Source organism: Paramisgurnus dabryanus, chromosome 21, assembly GCF_030506205.2.
Source record: "Paramisgurnus dabryanus chromosome 21, PD_genome_1.1, whole genome shotgun sequence".
In the NCBI taxonomy this organism is placed as follows: domain Eukaryota; kingdom Metazoa; phylum Chordata; class Actinopteri; order Cypriniformes; family Cobitidae; genus Paramisgurnus; species Paramisgurnus dabryanus.
The window spans coordinates 6,297,295-6,319,868 of record NC_133357.1 but is presented as its reverse complement, the minus strand read 5'-3'; the positions used below and the strand labels follow the sequence as shown (position 1 = coordinate 6,319,868).

General features: G+C 36.9%; 1 protein-coding gene and 1 pseudogene across 1 annotated transcript; both read left to right on the top strand.

The window, feature by feature from the left end:
- Window positions 1-6,578: 6,578 nt before the first annotated feature.
- LOC135750327 (cytochrome P450 2B15-like) lies at window positions 6,579-13,476 on the top strand (annotated as a pseudogene).
- Window positions 13,477-18,871: 5,395 nt separating this feature from the next.
- LOC135750326 (cytochrome P450 2B15-like) lies at window positions 18,872-22,570 on the top strand. Its single transcript, XM_065269119.2, has 9 exons — window positions 18,872-19,059; window positions 19,201-19,360; window positions 19,533-19,682; window positions 20,424-20,584; window positions 20,910-21,083; window positions 21,167-21,308; window positions 21,465-21,652; window positions 21,781-21,922; window positions 22,019-22,570. Exons 1-9 carry the CDS (start codon window positions 18,880-18,882, stop codon window positions 22,207-22,209), a joined length of 1,488 nt encoding a protein of 495 aa, XP_065125191.1. The 5' UTR covers window positions 18,872-18,879; the 3' UTR covers window positions 22,210-22,570.
- Window positions 22,571-22,574: the final 4 nt, after the last annotated feature.

Sequence of the window (22,574 nt, the reverse complement as noted above, 5' to 3'; positions counted from 1 at the left end):
ATGAATTTTCTGTTATACTTCTGTAGGAGAAAAAGTGTAAATGATTTGTGAAATCTGTCAGTGAGGCAAAAGTATGAAATACACGTCCTCTCTCTCTCTCATTATTTTAGGTGCTACCCTGAGAAGATGATATATGTGCCCCTGCTGAATGATACGAGGGTCGTTCAGAACGCATTTGATTGTAAATGAGTCGTGAAATGGAAATGGTGCTGTTTAATGTAGAGTAAAAGCAGTGGGTGTGTGCTCAACTTTGACCTGAGATAAAGTGACATTGAGAGTTTATATGGCATGATAGCAGCAGATTTTCTTGCGTCGCAATAGCGCCCCCAAGTGGTAAGAAGAAGTAACTGTGCCAAGAAAAAGAGCTGAGGCTGAATTAAAGGAATATTCCACTTTCATAAAAAAAATCAGATAATTTACTCACACCCATGTCATCCAAGATGGTTATGTCTTTTTTTCAGTCAAGATGAAATAAAATTTTTTGACGAAAACATTCCAGGATTTTTCTCCATATAGTGGACTTTAGTGGACCTCAACAGTTTAGTTTTAATACAGCTTCAAAGGGCTCTAAACCATCCCAACCGAGGCATAAGGGTCTTATCTATTGAAACGATCGTAATTTTAAAATATAAATAAATAAAATATATGTTCTTTAAAACCACAACATCTTGCACAAACCGTGTGACTCGCCAGTGTGCCCTTGCCTTACGTATTATGTAATTATGTCGAAAGGCAGTGGCGGCCGGTGACTTTTCGAGGGTGCTCGATGCGAAGTTTGTCACAACATGTATGTAGCCCGTCATGTGTGTGGTCAAGAGCCGCCACTGTTGAAAGGTCAAGTGATAAATATATGAAACGCACACTTGTGGACTATTTTAGACAATAAACGGACACAAAGACATTTAATGGTATAATTTCACATACAACAACTTCTGAACGCTCCTCTTTCTCCAAACTTGTAAACACTGGGGCGGTAGTTTCACATACGTCAAGCACTACATGGCACATCACACGGCTAGTGCAAAACAAGAAGTTGTGGTTTAAAGTACATATTTTCCTTTCCTTTTTTTTGCGAAAATGACAATCATTTTGCTAGATAAGAGGATAATTTAGAGCTCTTTGAAGCGCCAATAAAACTGTAAACTGTTGAGGTTCACTAAGGGCCACTAAATGGAAAAAAACACCTGGAATGTTTTGAGTAAAGTTTAAAAAAAAAATTTAAACTTGAGTAAATTATTGCGATTGTTTTTATGAAAGTGGAATATTCCTTTAATAAAATCTTTATAGCAACAAACTGCTGAACGTAATTATTTTAATTCAGACCTTATTTTAATATAGACATATTTTGCAGTGGACCTTAAAGGTGGGGTGCATGATCTCTGAAAGCCAATAAACAAACCTAAACGAACACGCCCCTACCCCAATAGAATCTGGACCTTCTTTTGATAGACCCACCCCACACATACGCAACCCAGGAAATGATGTTGGTTAGTAGACACGCCCCTTATTGCTGATTGGCTACAAGTGTGTATTGGTACTCGGCTTGACTCCCTTTTCCTAAGTGTTTTTCAAAAATCATGCACCCCGCCTTTAATATATATACCATTGCAAATTAGACCTTCTCATTTAAAATAAGCCACATTCACCGACCATAATGTTGACATGAATGTAAATCACTGATGGTTTTGTAACTGTATTCACTTGAGATATGTTTACAGTAGGCTACTTACAAGAGTGGCAAGCTCCTAAAGTAAAGATAAAGATGAAGGTGATGAAGATGAAGATGGAGGTGATGATGATGTAGTAAAGATGGAGGTGATGACGACATTATGAGGATTGTAGTGGTTAAAGATCGTATGAAAGTCACATCAGCAGTGCCGGCCTGAGCCTCTTGGGGGCCCTAAGCAGAATGTGTTTGGGGGCCCCCTCCCACCACGCGGACACAAATGTCACGCTCTAATGTTACATTATAAATGAATAATAATTTAAATAATGAAAAAAATCTATACTTAAATAAAATACTTTATTCTTCAATGTGTCATGTCATATTAACAGGCTATGGAATGTTAACATTGGCCAACAAGAAAAACCTCATCTGCTGCATCATCAGCGGTGGAGACACTGGCCCTCATTTATCATTCTTGCGTAGAAACGGGCGTATATGTTGGCGTAAGATTACGCTTACACTCCTCTCACCGCCTGATTTATGAAACTGTGCGTACCTCTGAAATTCAGGTGTAAGCAATATCTGCCCTTCATAAATGCGGCGGCTGAAAACGATCGTCATTAGAATAACATGCCCATATAAATTCAAGTCTCCACCTCTCCCACGCCCTCATTACGACATTGACACATGGAAGACGGCAAAGAGGAGAAACCAGGGAAGTGGAAAGAAACAAAATTGTTTTATTTGGGAGTTTAAATAGCGGGATTAAAGACACATTAGTAATTGCATGACGTTTTGTAATATTTGTATTATTTTTATTATTAATGACGCTTAATTGATATTTAGAAGAATAATTATTATTATTTATTATTATTATTATTATTATTTAATGTTGCCTACATCTAAATTATATGTCTGCTTAATGGTTCGGTTAAGTTTTTTTTAAATAATATTTTAAAATGATGTAGTAACTTTTGTAGTGTGTTTTTCTGTATTTACATACAGTTGTTTGTTAGCTAAGATCCAGTTTGATACGGAGCTCTGGATATAATTCAAATTAACAATTTGTTTCAACGACATCCACATGTTTTACTAGGCTAATTCATAATTTGAAGTAATAATAATTGTAATAGTAATTGCGAAATATTATAATAATTAATTCCAAGGAACAAACTGTTGAATATTTACTTTAAACTAAATAAGAAAAAGAAGTGTCCATAATGTAGCATAAAAGATAATTTGTGGCCATGATTTTGTCCGCATGTCATCATGATCGGATTTATGGCTCCATTCAACACAAGCATTTTACCTTACCTATTCATGTGTAGCTATTTATTTATCATCGAATGGTATGTAACTAGCTTACCTTTTGATGCATTATTACCACGTTTTCGTAGCACATCCTTGTGCTTTCTTGCAATGTGCCGCTTCAGATTCCAGGATGAATATTTGCTGACTTTTACAGTCTCTCCGCACTCCCTTTCAATGTTTTCTTCCTGTCCAATCTTAACTTTGATTTTTACTTTACATTTATGTATAAGGCTTGAATTCCATAACTTAAAGCTAGACGTTTTTACAGATTCTCGAACTAGCAAATTATTAAAGGGCGTTCTGGGTTCAACGAGCGGTGCTGAGCAAGCGGATCTTCAGAGAGGCGCTTTGATGGTAATATTACCGCACCGCTCAAGGCTCCGCTCCGCTCACATGCTTTGCCCTGAAACGTCAGGTAAAGCGCCCAGGCTCTCAACTGAAGGAATACATATGCCTACAAATCAAATGCTTTGGTAAAGTCATTGAAGTACATGTTGCATAATATAATTACTATATTTTAGTTTTTTACAGTGGGTCATAATATATCATATATTTTAGTTTGTCAGTGCGTTTTGTGGTGTTAGGAATTGTTTGCGCATTTCTGCACTAACTCAAAATGTGCGTACACCACCTCCTGAGCTGGCGTAGGATTTGAGCGTGCCGTACGCCAACGTCCATATTGATAAATCTCAAAGTCACCGTGGTTTTGGGTGTACGCCAGGTGTACGCTGGAAATTTGGTGTACGCACGTTTGATAAATGAGGGCCACTGACACTTGATGAAACATCAGGGGCGGGTGGAGTTGGTTGTGCTCCAAAGTACTTCAACAGTGTTCCTGAAAAAAAATAGCATTGGATAAGTGCATAGTTGATCGAGCAGAATGAGTTTATTTTGCTTATTTTTCATTACTTACACAACAAGCAATAAATAAATAAATAAATATAGGATAGCACTGTTAAATCACTACCCACCATATAAATAAGATTGAAGTCCATTTTCATCACAGAAATCTCCCTACCCAACATGGTATTGGTATATATTCTCATAAAGTCCAATACCATCTCTTACCAAAGATCTTAGACAGAGAGCGCATGTGCTTTGCCTATGAAGCTGGAACGTTACCGATGTTGGAACGTTCACTTCAACACATACAGCAATGCTAGCTAGGGGTGTGATATATCACAAAACTCACGGTTCGGATAACATTATGGTTTTTGAGGCACAGATCTGATCATTTTTCGGATCAGCAGAATAAGGGGTTGGAAAAACTAATAAAAAAATGAAGAAATTACTTACAAACATTTATAAAAAGAACAAAGTTGCACATTAAGTAAGGGCTAAAATTAGCATTAGGAACAGAAATCAAATCAAATGAATCATAACACTTTATTGTATGAATTAAATATAATTATTCTTTTTTAGAGCTACAGAAGTGATTTTCTCTTTGTCTTGGAAGGTTTGATTAACATTAATGACACAGACTTAAGTAGGTTAATTAAGGTTACTGTCTCTTTAAGAGAAGCACGGACCTGGTTTCTGCCTAATCTATACATAAACCGTCTAAAGACATAAACAACTGTTTTTATTGGAAAAGAGTACTGTGGAGATCATTTTGTTTGTATGTGCCCTGTCAAGAACAGAAAGATTTTATGTGTGCCCTACTAAGTGCACTTATACGCGGCGCGCTCACACAGACGGAAATACAGACAGCGGAGCATAAAAACGTTATGTTCTTTTCAGTGCTCTATTCCTCAAATATATGTTAATGGACTACAGTATGACACAAAATAGCGGAACTCTCTCTAAAGTTTAAACATCAAGTGTTAGTGTTCTGATCTCTGAAGGGAGCTGGGCTGGACAATTTAAACCGAATGGGCTTGCAGAATACTGCTCACTTTAGCGCCTTTTTGCGGGATAAAATGTTTAAAATTACTTGAAATGTTAACTTTTGCAAGCCTTTGAAACACGTGCAAATGATAAACTTTCACTATTTAAGCGCATGCGAGCCGAACCGTGGGTCGATCACGGTCACGGATTAACGTCGATCTGTCACACCACTAACACAAATTAAACATACTGTATATAATCATGCAAACATACCTTTATCTTGCTCTTTTTTCTCATCCTCGGTCCTTTTCTTTGTTCTCTTTTCGGCCCCAGAGGGATATATCCTTTTTTTTTGACATGTCAAATGGCTCATCATTGTTTACAGTGAGTGACGACGTTGTGCACTTGCGCGCCGACGCGCAGGTGGCGCAGGTGTCTATGTTGTGCCTGACTAAAACGCTAGCACTGCAGACACATAGTTGTCTGCAAATAAAAATTTTCTTGTCTTTAATTATTAATTTATAAATTCGTATTCATTCATTCATCCATTTATATTACCTGTTTAAGTTATTTAATTGTATAAAAAATAAAAATAAAAAAAAACGATTGGGGCGGGGGCCCCCTGGTGGCCAGCGGGGCCCTAAGCAGCCGCTTGGTTCGCTTATGCCTCGGGCCGGCCCTGCACATCAGCATCTGCAGGGTAAGGGTATGGAGGTTATCTTCCTCTCCTTTATTTACCTTGCCTGCAGTCAGTACATCAGAGAAAGACAGAAAAATAGAGAGAGAGAGAGAGAGAGAGAGAGAGCAGGTTAATCTTTCTTCTGCAGTATAAGATGTGTATTGATTGTAGGTCAGATGTTTCTTAAGATGAGTTTAGGTTCATGTTTTTGGCTTTTGTGTGAAACTCCTCCATCAGCATCTTTCTGTTTCTATCATCCAGCAGCAGCAGCAGCCCATCATGGGATTTCCTGAGCTCTCATAACCACATATTAAAACTCAGAGAAAATGAATCATTAGTGTGTAGTGAGGAATTATCATTGTTGGGTTTATTAATCATCCACATCAGTTTTAATGAGGCCAATTATAATCATCTGTGGGTTAATCATTTACTCATTAAATAAACCAAAGTCACTTTTCATCAGCACATCTTCTTCCTGTACAGAAGATTATCAAAGTTTCAACACTAAATAACAAAACCCTATACAATTTAGATTTATGACCCTGTCTGTACAAACCAGGCTAAAGTCTTATAATTTGTCATATATGACAAAACGTGAAATCCATAGTGAAATATATTCGATTGAACAATTTCACATTCTATCGTGAGATCTCGAGCAGATGAAGACAGATCTTCACAGACGAACACAACTTTTGAAGTCAAAATTTGTTTGTTTTTTTATATTTCTAGTAATTGCATTCACACTTCCCCCCATTTTCTCTCTTTTTCAAAAGGAAATGAAGGTGTTTTATAAATCTATATGTTCTGTTTAAAAAAAAAATGCCCTTAAATGAAGTAAGTTGTTAGAGGTCTGTGGAGTAAACCCCGGTGATTTTGGTCTTTATTTATTTCTTTGTATCCTTAAATCAATTTTTTATATCTTTCTTTTGGTTTGGCATTTTGATTTCGATGTTTCCCGTGATTTAGGCATCAATAAAAAAAGCATTAAAAAATTTGAAACAAACGGATGCTTTTTTGCCCGCCTTGTAGGTCACGTGACCAAAAACTATAAGGCACGCCTTAGTGAAGCTTTTGTTTTTGGCCTGGAGTAAATCTGCCACCATGTGGACGGTTCTGAGGGATTTAGACGGAAACGCTGTAGGTCTGGCTTTGCTTCTAGGCTTGATATTTTTAGTTCTGTATGAAATATTACGGATTAATTTCTCCAGAGCCCAAATTCCACCCGGGCCCACACCCCTGCCTTTCATGGGAACCTTACCACATGTTTGGAAGAACACCGTGGAGTTAAAACTGGTAAGTTTGCTGTGTAGTAATTTTTGTTTGTTTGTTTCCACGTACAATATTGTGAAAAGGTGCACACATTAGGGCTGTAACGATTAATCGTGCAAATGCGCGTTTTCTGAATGAATGAATTTAATGTATTGACCCTTTTACTGTTTGTACACAATGATGACGTGGCAGCGTATGTGCGCGCATTTAGGCAACTGGATTATGGCAAGAATCAGTAGTGAAGCAACACCGAAAGTTATTTTAAAAAGTTGACTTTATATCAGTAAATCAGATGTGATATGAGAAATAAACTGTTTTAAATACAGCCTTACATTGTTTACATTTGTGCTAGTAATGCATGCAGGAATATCTCTAATATCTTATGACGGGTAATGTGTTTTTTTTTTATACAGGGTTACACATAATTTTCTTTAATCTACTATGGACCCTCTTAAGTAGCCTGGCATTATAAAATTCTAGTTCCACTACGTTACGTGTGCTATCTAACTCCCATGAGTTATGTCGAGCAGATGCCAAAGTATGGGGAGCTGACCACCGTGTACATCGGAAGAAAGCCAGCAATAATTTTGAATACAGTCCAGATCACCCAGGAAGCCCTGGTTCAAAATGCTGCAACTTTTTCTGGAAGACCAACACTGCCGGTTCTACATTGGGTAACTGTTCGATATGGTGAATAGCATTTTGTTCTGTACGTGTATTTGACATCTTAAGCTGCTGTGATTTTGTATTATTGATGATTACAGAATTTAGATTCCATACAAAGCCAAGATACAGCAGTTAATTACAGACCATTGGGAAAAACGTCATTAACCTTTACAAAGAAACAAGAGTTCTGGGGTCCGTTCTTCGTACAAGATCAAATGACACATCCGAGATATTCAGATCTCGCTGATTATGAGCTCACTTATTCAATTCATTGAACATCCCTGCTGTTGATGATTAGTATGGAAGGATTGAATAATCTGAGATCATTGCGCGTTTGTGCACTGCATGAAAAAGCAATACATATCGATAGTAGAAACACTGATCAGCAATACTGTGATTGGCCAGTTGTTATAATGGCCAATAACACGCCCATTTTTAACCCCTGCAGTGCGCAAGCTATTGATGGAAGTTTATTGTAAACTAAAAGTCACACTACATAATGTAAAATATTCTGTGAAAAATAATCTTGATATCTTTTTAATATTCATGTCAAAGATTGAAATCATGATTGTAATCAAACTTGATGCTCCTAAAGTGCTTAAAGGGATAGTTCACCCAAAAATTTAAGTGTCATTAATGACTCACCCTCATGTCGTTCCAAACTCGTAAGACTTCCGTTCATCTTCGGAACACCATTTAAGATGTTTTATATTTAGTCCGAGAGCTTGTTGACCCTTCATTAAAAATCTACGTACGGTATACTGTCCATGTCCAAAAAGGTAATAAAAACATCATCAAATAGTCCATGTGACATCAGTGGGTCAGTTAGAATGTGTTGAAGCATCCAAAATACATATTGGGCCAAAAAGAACAAAAATTACGACTTTATTTCCGCATTGTCCTCTCTTCCGCGTTTATTGTGAAGTGCATGTGCGAGGTTAAAGTCACGTGAGTGCAGTGACGCAGATGATGTACGACGTGGCTGACGTGTTATCTGGTGCGCCCCAGCTGTTTTTTTTTTGCGCCTGAGCTTCGTTTACAGTCTGAGGGAGACACGCGCTGTAAGTTTGAAAAAAAACCTTTGAAAACATGTCTGAGGATAACACGTCATCCGCGTCACTGCAGTCACGTGACTTTAGTCTTGCGCATGCGCTTCACAACTGACGCAGAAGAGAAGACGAAGCTGAATAAAGTCTTAATTTTTGTTATTTTTGTACCAAAATGTATTTTGGATGCTTCAACACATTCTAACTGACCCACTGATGTCACATGGACTACTTTGATGTTTTTATTACCTTTCTGGACATAGACTGTATACCGTACATAGATTTTCAATGAAGGGTCAACAAGCTCTCTGATTAAATATAAAACATCTTAAACTGTGTTCCGGAGGTCTTACGAGTTTGGAACGACATATGAGGGCGAGTCATTAATTACATTAATTTTTTGGTGAACTATCCGTTTAAGTCTCTTTAATAACAGTTTTTTTAAAATGCTATTTTGTCTGTTTATAGCGGCAACCAAAAAAGCAGACTAAAAACAGGTGGTGGTCCTGTATCTTCATGTCCTGGCAGGAGTGAACAGGAATACAAGTAGTTTTTTTTAACTGTATAATCTGATCAATCCGATTCCATATGTTCCATATAACCTTGAGCTGGTTTGACCAGCAGGGTCTGCATATATCTAGACAACAAGAAGATCGCTCTTCTGCCAATGTTAAGCAAAATAACGTGGCATGTTTGTCCCCAGAGAGAGAAGGTGAAAAAGTGAAACATGATTCTTTGAGTCACTTAAGAAGACCTTTTATCTCTAAGGTCTCTCTAAGGCTTTGTGTTGTCTGTAGAAGTTGCTCAATGAGTAAACACTGTAGCTGCGGTTTGGCATGCGCCCAGTTATCGATAACTCCTAAACAATGAAAGCAGTAATATGAAAATTAATATGTTTAGGGCACTTGTTTTCTTTACAACTAATGTTGTCATTGTAGGTATATTTATGGCACAGTTTGATCACTCCTGGAGACAGCAGAGAAGATTTGCTCTCCACACACTCAAGAATTTCGGCTTGGGGAAGAAAACTATGGAGGAGCGTGTGTTAGAAGAAGGACAATGCCTGATTGCTGAGATGTGCAAAGCAAAAGGTTTCTGAGGGTTTCAGTCTGTCTTTGAATTTGTTCCTCACTGTTTAGGTAAGCTACGACACTCTTAAAAATAAAGGTGCTACACGAGAAGATCCATTGTTTGCGTAATGGCTCCATTAACCAACTGCTTCTTTATAATATTAGAAATAATATTTATTTAATTTACCATATTTTCCTGACTATGTCACGTTTTTTTCCATAATTTGGCTGGTGCTGTGTCTTATAGTCAGGTGCGCCTTGTAAGTCAGTATGAATTAATTTTGACATGAGGCAACATTACAGTCTATAGCCGCGAGAGTCCACCATATGCTGCTCCTGTATTTATGTAATTCAATGAATTCAGTGATGTATAATGATGAGCCTGGGAAATTTGGTATGGAAATTTTTGCTGAATTTTTCTTAAATTTAGTGTTTAAGAAAATTGTTCAAGATTTTGCTTACCCCATTGGCAGATTTTTTTGCTTGCTTTATGCACAAAATCAATTTGATATTTTTGGTCTAAAAACTAGACTTATTTTCTTGGGTCGTTTTGCTCATTAAGAAAAAGCATCTTAATTTAAGAATTTTTAGATATTTTTACTGAAAACAAGACAAAAATACTTAGACATTTTTTTCTTAAATTTTTTTTGCAGTTTATAAAATAATTTTAAGAGACTTAACAGATTTTCTTTTTTTCTTTGAAAGAACTGCATTTGACCCCCAACATATCATACAGAATGCAGTTTCTAACATAATCTGTTCCATCGTGTTTGGAGATCGCTTTGATTACGATGACAAACGCTTTGCATACCTTCTAAAAATTCTCAACGAATCTTTCATTCTGACAGGGTCACTCATTGGACAGGTATGAACCAAATGTAATATATTAAGTGGAAAGTAAAAACTTTGGATTCAAAATCTGGATTATTTTCTAGACAACTCTTTATGGTAGAATTGCAGATAGAATGCAAGTGAACTCTAACGTCATAGTTGATCTTTTTCAGATCTTTAACTTGCTTCCCTTCATCAAGCACTTCCCTGGGCCGCACCAGAAAATCTACCAGAATGTTGAAGAGTTAAAACTTTTTATCAGGGAAGCTGTTGAAGAACACAGAAAAACTTTAGACCCAGACAACCCACGGGACTTTATCGACGCCTACCTGCTGGAGATGGAGAAAGTGAGACATCACCGTAATAATCTAGTAACTGTGTAGTATTTGATTATAGAGTTCAGTGTTGCAGCTAGGTTGGGAACTTTCCAGTGCATTTCTGGGAACTTTCCACTTTCCTGTTCATTTCTGGGAACTTTCCACTTTCCATTGCATTTCCCGAAACTTTCCACTTTCCAGTGCATTTCTGGGAACTTTCCACTTTCCATTGCATTTCTGGGAACTTTCCACTTTCCAGTGCATTACTTTCCACTTTCCAGTGCATTTCTGGGAACTTTCCACTTTCCAGTGCATTTCTGGGAACTTTCCACTTTCCAGTGCATTTCTGGGAACTTTCCACTTTCCAGTGCATTTCTGGGAACTTTCCACTTTCCAGTGCATTTCTGGGAACTTTCCACTTTCCAGTGCATTTCTGGGAACTTTCCACTTTCCAGTGCATTTCTGGGAACTTCCCACATTTAAGTTCCCTGTTATAGGCAACTCTGCAATTTTTTTTCAAACTCCCAGTTTATTCCCTTTAATTTCCGTTAATTTCCATGGACATTTTCCTTTGAAAATTCCTAGAATTTTGCAACACTTGCAACCTACCTCATTCCTACTTGGTCACACAGACCTGAACCAACTTACACTGTCTTCAAGACTACTTGGAAATATGAAGGCAACATAGCTTCCTTTTGACTTGTAAATCCTTGGAGAAATTGACATGCATTTTATTTCCTTTGGAGCAGCAAAAGTCGAATGAGGAGTCCACGTTTCATGAGATGAATTTGGTTATGACTGTGAGTGATCTGTTCTTTGGAACCGACACCACGGCAACCACTATCAGATGGGGTCTTATCTATCTGAGTCAAAACCTTGATGTACAAGGTAGAAAGTTTGTCATAATCATGCTTTAGGTATACTGATTTGTAACGTCATCTTCACCTGTACTATGTCTTTTAGGGAAGTGTGTGAAATTGTTTAGCTGAGTCTCCATGATGATCTTTTTATGCAATGAAATGAATAGCGCTGGACATTGTTGAACTAAAAAAAAACACACCACAAAAGTAGCTTGGCAGACACAAGTATATATGCTAATAGACGTGTGTTCAAGTTCAAGTTCAAGTTCAAGTTTACTTTATTGTCAATCAAAAACCATGCAACAGTACATTACACAGCAGACTGAAATTGCGTTTCTCCCATACTCCAATGTGCAGTATTAAAAAGGATTCCACACTCACTAAGACAAACTAAACATAAGATTAGACATAGGACACCACTAGAAAAGTACAAATAAATATTTAACAGATGGACAACAGTTATGAAGTTTACAGTTATTAAACTTATTGCAACGCCCCAAAAGTGTAGTCAGGATGAGGTAATTTTGTAATAAGTGCAACATAAGGTGCAACATGGCAAAGTGCAAAGTGCAAAAGCAGCATGAGATAATAAAACGTGGATGATTTTAAAACCAAAGGGTATATTTGTGGTGTGTTGGACATGCTGGTTTTCCCACCCCCGTGTTTTAACAGAGCAATGTCATGAGGAGATTGTTCAGGTGTTGGGTTATGATCGTCTTCCCAGTATGGATGACCGTGACAAACTCCCATATACATACGCCACTGTTCATGAGATTCAGCGCTGTGCTAACATTGCACCACTTGGTGGAGTTCACGAAACCACTCAGCCTTCAAAACTACGAGGATATGACATTCCCAAGGTAATAAACGTTCGGATAGAGGAATGGAAGAGTGACTTATTTTCTTGGCTGAAAGCAGTCTCGAAAGCTGGCATTAACCTAAATATAATGGTTTTCTAACAAACGTTGTCTTTCTAGGGAACTCGGATAATGGCAAACTTGGCAGCAATTTTAAGTGATAAAGCGCACTGGAAACATCCAGACACTTTTAATCCAGAGAATTTCTTTGATGATAACAGATGTTTCTGCAAACCAGAGTCTTTTCTGCCTTTCTCCTTGGGTGAGTCACCGATCTTTTTTTGACTTACTAAGAGCCAAAGCTGTATTGCTGATGTTTTGTGTAATCTTCTCCATCTTTAGGTCCAAGAGTTTGTCCTGGTGAGACCCTAGCAAAGACCGAGCTCTTTCTCTTTATCACTTGCCTTCTGCAACAGCTTCATTTCTTATGGCCACAAGGTGTACAGAGCCACCAAATGGATGTGATTTTAAGTTTTATTCGCTCTCCGCAGCCGTTCAGCATCATCTGCCGTTGCAGAGGTGCCAATGAGTGAGCAACTATAATTAAACATCTTTAAAGGCTCCTAAAGTTCTCCTAGACAGATCTCCCAAGAGATTTGAGTAATGTTGTCATACACTGATGGTAAAGTTGCAAAATGTCTCTTTAGACATCTAGTTGTTAAGCTATACCATTGAGCTATACTAGATCTTTAAGTTCAAGATACATCAGCTGTTTGTTGAACTGTACATTTTATAATTGCCACTCTGTAGTGCCAACACTGAAGCATTAAATGATGTAATCTCTGCTTATTGTACTACAAACAATCCTTTACAGGTCTGAAAGTGATGCTATTTGTAAGGCAACGTTAGTACTGGGATGACTTTGTAATACCCTGATGGGTTGTAAAGCAGGTTGTGGTTGCACATGTAAAACAGACTGATGCTGTACTACCATGTACATTATTATAGATCCAATTCATACTTCAGAAAGTGTACATGCACACAATATACAATTTACTGTCACTCAAATGTATTAAAAAAAAGACTTGCATTCACCCTTCTGCATTGTTCAAATTCACTACCCTTGTTGTTCAGAATGAAAACATGCATAACATTGCTGTTAAAATGTATCGAAGGAATATATTTTTTTTATTTCACCATTCGTGGCAGTTTTTTGCGCACGCACGCACACACACACACACTCTGGTTTCCATGTTTTGTGGGGACATTCCATAGACGTAATGCATTTTATACCATATAAACTGTATATTCTATTCCCTTCCCCAAACCCCAACCATCACATAAAACTTTCTGCTACTTCAAATTTATAAGAAACATTCTGTTTGATTTATAAGCTTGTTTCCTCATGGGGACCTCAAAATGTCCCCAGAAGGTCACAAAAATACTGGTGTTCCTATCTTTATGGGGACAATTGGTCCCCAAACGTGATAATTACCACACACACGCACTCTTATACTCCATATAACTCAATGTACAAGCCAGAAATTAAGCTTTGTTTTTGTCTATTGAGTTTTTGAAAGCATTTCCCAAAATATAAGATTTGTCACCAAAATCATTCCATTTCCTGAAACAGAGAAAGTTGTGCCCAACTTAAGACTCAGAAAACCCCCATAGGGGATTAAAACATCACCAACAATACATAAAGGTTAATATACAGTATTTAAACTTGTGTATCTCATTTCATACCAAAATAAAAAGATAATTGATAGATTTTGTAATTTTTTGCAAGTAATTGTTAAAATATGACACACTATTGTGTATTGTACATTGTCCTATTCAAGTCATACAGGCTAATGATGGACTTTGTCTTTATTGAAGGAACGGCATTTGACCCAGAGCACGCCTTATACAATGCGGTTTCCAATATAACCTGTTCCATCGTGTTTGGTGATTGTTTTGAATATGATGATAAATGCCTTGGTAACTTTTTAAAATCCTAACCAGGTTATCATTGCACCCTCATAATATGATTATACTTTACCTCATGTAAACAAAATACTTCGATAAAATAATGCACATGTTAGTGATAAAAAATGAACACAGATTGACAAAAAATTATGCAAAGTAATTTCACCATAAATGCATATAATTAAAGTTTACTACTATTTTTTCCTGTCATCCTAATCTCCGGATAAAGCTATAAATGCAAAACACGTACCAGGACTTGCAAAAATACCTAATCCAGTCAAAATGATTTGTAGTACATAAATATTCTGCAGTGTTTATATTGTGTGGGGGAGGTCCATCTATGCAGACAGTGACAATTACCCACCCACAGGCATGCATCTGATAAAACCATCTATTTAATCGGACTTTTTCCATGTTTAAGTGTTATAAATGGGTCCCCAGTGCTTTTATCAACTGAGAAAATGTGAAAAATGTGAAAATGTGTTCCCAGATAGCATGCAACCATTGAAACAATGTTAAAAATCGTTGATTTGTCAATGTTTATACCATTGAATCAATATCACGTTTGCACCCTCCATTAATATTGAAAAAATATTGAAATTTCAACAAATCACCATTTTCGTGATCAGTGTTTGCTTTAGTTGGGCCCTTTACTCTTGTGTTTTAATGGAAAGTTTTCTTTGGCTGCTGAAGCAGTGTTTTAAAATACATCTGCTATTGCAAAGAAAACAAAGATCTAATGTTATCAAGTAGTTTAATTCTTGTAGATATACCTAAATGATATTAATGAAATACTGTTAAAGTTATGCAAAAAAATGGACATTACAGTACTAGTTGGAAACAGTGTCAGGTCTGTTATTTTGAGAATTACAAAAACACATTTAAAAAGTTAAACTGATGAATCTATCTCTGACATCATGAATCGGTCTATGAATCTCATCAATGGTGATGATCAACAAAAGAAAGCTTCATGCTGCAATGCATGCTGGGTATGTAACTCCCAGCATGCATTGCAGTTGATCGTTTTATATGAATTTGTTTGATGATTGTCACCATTGTTGAGATTTGTAGGATGAGTAATGATGTCTGAATGTGTCAGCAATTTTTCTGTTTGTCTTGTCACGGTGTATTTACAAACCAAAACAATTATAATTGTCAAAAATGGATCAACATAATCATGTAAAGCAGCTTAATTTTATATAATCTTGACATCTTCACAAAAAGCAATCAGTTTCAACTTAACTTTGAAACACATCTATCTTTTCCAATGCACATGTGTTTCAACACATACAAACACTAAAAAAAAGAAAAGAAAGATTTAACTTAGTGAATAACAAGAGTCAAGGACCCAACTAAAGCAAACACTGATCACAATAATGGTGGTTTGTTGGAATCTCAATATTTTTTTCAATATTAATGGAGGGTGCAAACCTGATATTGATACAATGCAGTTAACATTGACAAATCAACTGTTTTTAACATTGTTTCAATGGTTTGCATGCTATCTGGGTTTGTTTTGCTAAACCATTCTCTGCAAGCTTGTGAAAAATAGCTCATTGAAATTTGGCTCCCCTTGTGATGTCAGAAGGGGATTTTATTATTTTACCGTCCCTTAATCTCCCAACCACAGCACTGCCATTTAGTGCAAAAATTAGCTCATTTGCATTTAAAAGGACACACCCCAAAATCTATATGGTATTTTGAGCTAAAACTTCACACTCTATGGACACCAAAGATTTATTCAAATCTTAAAAAAGTCTTGTGAAATGTCCTCTTTAATGTCTTCATGTTTCAGGAGAATCTTGTGTACGTGTGTTTAATATTTTTACCCTCTCACAGGTACTCCTTGATTGCAGTGGTTTAGGTCTTTTTGTTTGGGTCATGGTTTTTGTTTTATTTAGATCAAAATATTTTTGTCTGAATCTGCTGTATACACTTGTGTTCTGTTTACAGTTTACCAAATACTCACAATACTTAAACAAAAGTTTACTGTTTAGGATTTGGATATGAGCAATAGGAATAGCGACCTTGTCTTGGCAAATAAACCAGTGGGAGGTTGTATAGATGTCTATATGATATTTGTCTGCTTTTTTTCTATGATGTTGTAGCATTTTTGCCGCTTTTTGTAATTGTCTCAATAATGACAAAAATTGATAAAAGAAAAATCAGAGAAATATGCTTATCTCTTTCTTTATTATTCATTTTTTGAGAGATCACGCTTGGCTGAAAATATGTCACTGAATGCTGTCATTCTTTACCTTTGGCATGATTTTACCTTAGGGTTCACCTTTACACACCATAACAGGTCATGTGACAAACAAAAAGATTAGAGCAAGGGTCTCCAACCTTTGTGTGAGCAAAGGCTACCACAATGGAAAAAACTATCTGGAGGTCTACTTTTTTGATATAGTTTTTTTTCCTTTACTTGATTTTATTTTACTTGTTGATATGTTTAATAAATGTTTAAAATGTTAACATACATAAAAGAAACCAAACATATAAAAACTTTGTAATAAATAAATATTAAAATTGAAGCTATTATGTGCTTTGGCGGGCAACTCATAGACTCTGTGCTGGCAATCTGTTGCCTACGGGCAGCATATTGAAGACCACTGGGTTAGAGACAGTGGTGTAGTCTAGATTTTTGTAGTGAGTATACTGTGATTTTTCCCTCTCACCCTTATGCTCACTCGTCCTAGCGCGACACCTCATAAGCACCACCACACTCACAGATGCATACAGTAAAGATATTCATGTAACTTAGAGCATTCTGAAAGTGTACTCATAAACACATAAATGTGTTCTCAACATGTCAGTTTATTATATGAAAAAAAGACTTTAGAGCCAATGGGTTTACAGCTGGGGAAACTGGACTGATTTTTAGACTGGTTTAGTGTTAATCAACATCTAACTCAAGGCCAAAAGTTACTTAACTGTTAAATAAAATTAAATAAACTGTTTACAATCTTCAATCCGTGGCAAACACATGCATTGAAGAAGAAAAAAATATTCACTCTTTCAATAGATATTATCTGACAACTATATGTTTTAATTAATACACATTTAAGATGACCATGAATTAACTATAATTTGCATAGTCATTGATAATAAAGCTTATTTTTTTTGCATATAATATAAGCATTGTCTAAAAATGAAAATAGGCTTATACTTAATTATTATTACAAGACCATCCTGTAGCCTAAAATTTGCAAGTCTAAACTGAACATCAACGCAGACATGACTTTCCTCACAGAAGTTTAAGATCATATACATCTTGTCAAGATGATCTTGAACGCAGATATATAAATGAACACAGAGAAGGAAAGTTTAACACTGTGAAGCACAAGCAAACATGCAGAGGAACTGAAGGGAGCTAAAAACCATCAGGATATAATCACGGGCTTATTTTATTGCATTTGGAGCCTTACCTCCAGATAAAGTAATAAACTGGACTGATGATTTAAATGTTGTACTCACATGTGGGTTGTAAGCTCTATGGATTTTATGTTGCAGCACTGCTTCACTCGTTCACTTCTCAGTGTCGCGTGAGCAGCTACACTGCAGGTTCGACTTCATTTGGCGCTAAGCAGACCTCTTGGTGATGTCAAAGTACCGCGAGAGCGATTCAAAGCAGATTTCACCATGTGATAACTGGAGTCGCTCTCGCGGTGCTTTGCTGTCACTTCCCTGTGGCGTCACACCAGTCTGCTCCCCAGTCACTTTCGCGTCACTATAGTAATTTGATTTCATAGAAATTCATACGCCGATCGGATCGCGCAGTTCGGCAGGAAGTATATAGCCTAATATGTATTTCAACCCGCTAAAGTGGCAAGTGTAGCATGCTAATGATCAGTGCTTCACATCTATATTATGACTAAAAGTTTAAAAATATGTCACAAAACCATGCTGTTACGCATCCTCGCGCTATTTTCAGTGGGTATACGGAAATTCTTGACCATTTCTAGTGGGTATACGGCGTATACCTGCGTATCACGTAGACTACACCACTGGTTAGAGAGTAGTATTGTTTGTTTTTTAGTGTAATGAGTCAATATTTTTTTACTGAAGTCATCAGCATTGAATCTCTGCAGATTTTAGTACTCAAAACCTTTCTGAACGTTTAATGATTTCCTCAGGAAAAGGGTAAAGAAAGAAAAGAGAGTGTTTTCCTGAACCTAAAAGTGCCTGCATTGTTTTAAACCTTTGATGTTCATAGGTCATCATGATTATACATGACAATTATTTATGTTTTTATTGATGCACACTCTAAAAATGGCTGAGTTATTTTTAACCTATAATGGGTAAATATTGGACAAAACACATTCTGGGTTAAAAATTACCAAATGTTGGGTTGTTGTTATGCAACCATGGGTTATAATAACTCAACAGTTGAGTTAAAACTATATTGCTTATAGATTCATAATTCATACAATTTAAGGCTAAGAAAGAGTTAACACAACATGATGAGTTTGACAATGTCATTGTCTCCACCCTCTTCTTCAAAAGCTTATAAAGTAAACACAGAGGTCATGTAGAGTTTGTATTCAGTCTGTTGTAATAGGGACCGCTGCAATGATTTTCGACCTGAACTCTGTGATCCTGGCTTTGGTCCTGGGTTTGCACCTTCTGGTTTTGTTTGAGGTGATGAGGATTCATTTCACCAAAGGCCAAAATCCACCTGGACCCACGCCTTTCCCTTTTGTGGGAACTGTACCATATTTTATAAAGGATCCAATGGGATCTATCAGATCAGTGAGTATTTAAAGTCTTCCAGGCCTTTTTTATTCTACTTCTAAAATTGTGAAGATCTTAACGTTAAACATCTTTCTTAACAATGAAATGTTTATCGATGTGAACCCATTGTTAGTTGAACTTTAATTATTTTAAACTCAGATGAGTCAGTATGGAGAATTGTCCACTATTTACTTGGGAAGAAAACCAGCGATAGTCTTAAATACACTGCAGATCAACAAGGAAGCCCTGGTGCAAGAAGGTCCATCTTTTTCTGGAAGACCAGTTATACCTGTTATACAATGGATAACTAAAGGACTCGGTCAGTAAAACTTTTTTTGGACATGTAGTAGATATCATGCTGTTAAGATCTAAAATCAAAGCCATCAAGAAGTGACACATCTAGAAGTTTAGCAGAATGTACCAGTGGCAGTTGGAGGAACATCAAATGAACATCTACACCACAGTGGATTAATTTTTTCTGTCTTTCTCAGGTATTTTAATGGCGAATGGTCACTCATGGAAACAGCAGAGAAGGTTTGCTCTCCACACGCTCAGAAACTTCGGCCTGGGAAAGAAATCTGTGGAAGAGCGAGTGTTAGATGAAGCCGGATACCTGGTTGCTGAGATGCTCAAAGATGAAGGTTGGAGATGTTTCTCCTCTAATCAGACTTATCACTAAATGTCATGAGTGTAAACACGTCTACGTTTGCTTTCGAAAGCCATTCAGCATTTTGCAGATTTTTTTGTATTTTATATTTACTGTATATATTTATACCACAGGTCTGTTGAATGCTGTATTACGTTTGGCTGAGAAATGTTCTATGGGTGTTGATTATTTTTCGATAACCGCACCCTAACCTGTCAAATGTCTTAAAAATAGGCACCAGAGCAATGTTGTAGTAACCGTGGTATAAGCGGAATAATTGACTGCGGTCCTTTGAATTATTTGAAAATAATGCACACCAATGGAGTAACGGCGCTCGGCTTTGCGTCGTTCCACAATACCACCTTGGGCGTGCGTTATTTTCTTATAATTCAATGGCCCGTCATCAATTATTCCTTACTTGTACCACGGGTCTGTTGAAGGGTGTATTCTGATTGGCTGAGAAATGTTCCATTTGTGTTGAATATTTTTCGATAACCGCACACCTGACCTGTCAAATGTCTTAAAAATAGGCACCAATGTTTGTGGTAACCGTGGTATAAGTGGAATAATTGACTCCAGTCCATTGAATTATTTGAAAATAATCCATTACCACATTGGATGTGCATTGTTTTCTTATAATTCAATGGCCCGTCGTCAATTATTCCTTGCATATATATGATGTATTGTACATTGTCCTATTCATATCACACACTGATGGACTTTGTCTTTGTTGAAGGAATGGCATTTAACCCAGAGCACGCCTTATACAATGCAGTTTCCAATATAATCTGTTCCATCATATTTGGAGATCGCTTTGAATACGATAACAAACGCTTCGCATACCTTCTGAAAATTCTCAATGAGAACTTTATGCTGTCAGGGTCTGCCATAGGACAGGTAATTTCTAATAATTGCGTTGTAGATTGTAATGTAATTTGTTATTTTTGATGTTTCATATTCTGTCCCAATGGTCACTTAAAACCTTCAATTATTGGGTAATTGAAAAGAAAAACATTTCCAGAAACTAAAGTGAGTCATTAGAAATTAAATGATTCTGGCTCAACATTTTTTCAAAAAGTTTCATGAATAGCTTTGTAACATTTCTTTAACAATGATAAGAAAATAAAAAATATATCTAAAAAATATTTTCAATTATCCAAAGTAATTTCTGTCGTACTTAGAAAAAAATTCCAAACACTGAGAATCATATCTACTGTTTTAGATCTTCAACTTGGTTCCTTTCATCAAACACTTCCCTGGACCTCACCAGAAGATCAATCAGAACGCCACTGAGTTACTAGATTTCATTCGTGAGGAAGTTAAAGAACACAGACAAATTTTGGATCCAGAAAGCCCACGAGACTTCACTGATGCCTACCTGTTAGAGATTGAGAAAGTGAGAGACTCTCAAATCTGACCTGTCATGAAACTCTTTTCTAAATCAACATACATTTTTAACTGTTTTTTAACCTGGTTCAGCAAAAATCACACGAGGACTCAACGTTTTATGAGGAGAACATGGTTAGGTCAGCAGCCGATCTCTTCGTGGCTGGAACCGACACGACTTCCACCACCATTAGATGGGGACTCATCTTCTTTATGGACAACCCAGATGTACAAGGTGATAAACAAGTGTTCTGAACTTTTAATGTGCAAAACAACAGGTTTAAATCTGATCAGCAGATGATCTGTTTAGATGTTCAGTGTCTGACTTTACCTGCAGTTTAACTTATAAGATTTTCTGTTCGTCTAGCTCATGTAATATGTTTTGTTATAGAGAGATGTCATAAGGAGATTGTTCAGGTGTTGGGTTTTGATCGTCTGCCCAGCATGGATGACCGTGACAAACTTCCATACACATACGCCACTGTTCATGAGATTCAGCGCTGTGCTAACATTGGTCCTCTCGGAGTAGCTCATGCAACCACACAGCCAACCAAACTAAGAGGATATAACATTCCCAAGGTAATAAATGAATGAAATATGCTGGGATGAGAGAAGTTTGTGCAGTAAATCTTTTGGGCTGAAATGTGACCTTGATTTTGTAAGATCCCTTCACAGATCTTTATATTCAGATAGACTCTCTTTTATAGGGAACTGTAATCATGACAAATGCAGCAGCAATTATGAGTGATAAGGAAAACTGGAAATTTCCGAAAACTTTCAATCCAGAGAATTTCTTAGATGAGAACGGACATTTCCACAAATCTGAGGCGTTCATTCCTTTCTCAATGGGTGAGTTGATCACTTGTGATTATGAAGAGTCAACAAATTTGACTGTAAGCAGAATTTGCTAAACTGATTTTTATTGTGTTTGTGTTCGTTATTTAGGTCCGAGGGTTTGTCTTGGAGAGACCCTGGCAAGGGCGGAGCTTTTCCTTTACATTGTGTGTCTTCTACAGCGGATTAATTTCTCCTGGCCACCGAACTCACAGCGTCCAGATATGGATGGTATCCTGGGTCTGGTGAGATACCCTCACCCCTACAAAACCGTTTGCCGTAGCAGAGATACCAAAGACTGACCGTCAGTGACCCGACCCAACACGCCAACAGACAGCTGAAGAACATTGAAATCGGATAGGTGTTTTTCAGTCTTTTGTGACGGTATCATCACAGCCCATGTGTTTTGTCAGATCATGATGTCTGGATTATGACTTGTAGGCCACATTTACAATGCATGTTTAAAGTGACTCCTTTCAGATTTTTTTCACAGACATGTATATTTTGATATTCTCAGATTGATTTCAGGCTTCATTTATGAATTATATTGGATATGAATTGGATACACGCATTCCCGTCTGCAATGTATGCGAACAGCTCGGATATTCCCATCTGAAGACATATCCAATGTGTTCTGTGCGTCCACCCTGTTTGCATTGGTTTAGGC

Excerpts from the sequence above, each read along its gene's own strand:
- LOC135750326 (XM_065269119.2), top strand. The coding sequence starts at position 18,880 with ATGATTTTCGACCTGAACTCTGTGATCCTGGCTTTGGTCCTGGGTTTG. Across the intron at positions 19,060-19,200 it reads CAATGGGATCTATCAGATCA|ATGAGTCAGTATGGAGAATT; the intron begins GTGAGTATTTAA and ends TTTTAAACTCAG. Across the intron at positions 21,653-21,780 it reads GAGGATATAACATTCCCAAG|GGAACTGTAATCATGACAAA; the intron begins GTAATAAATGAA and ends TCTCTTTTATAG.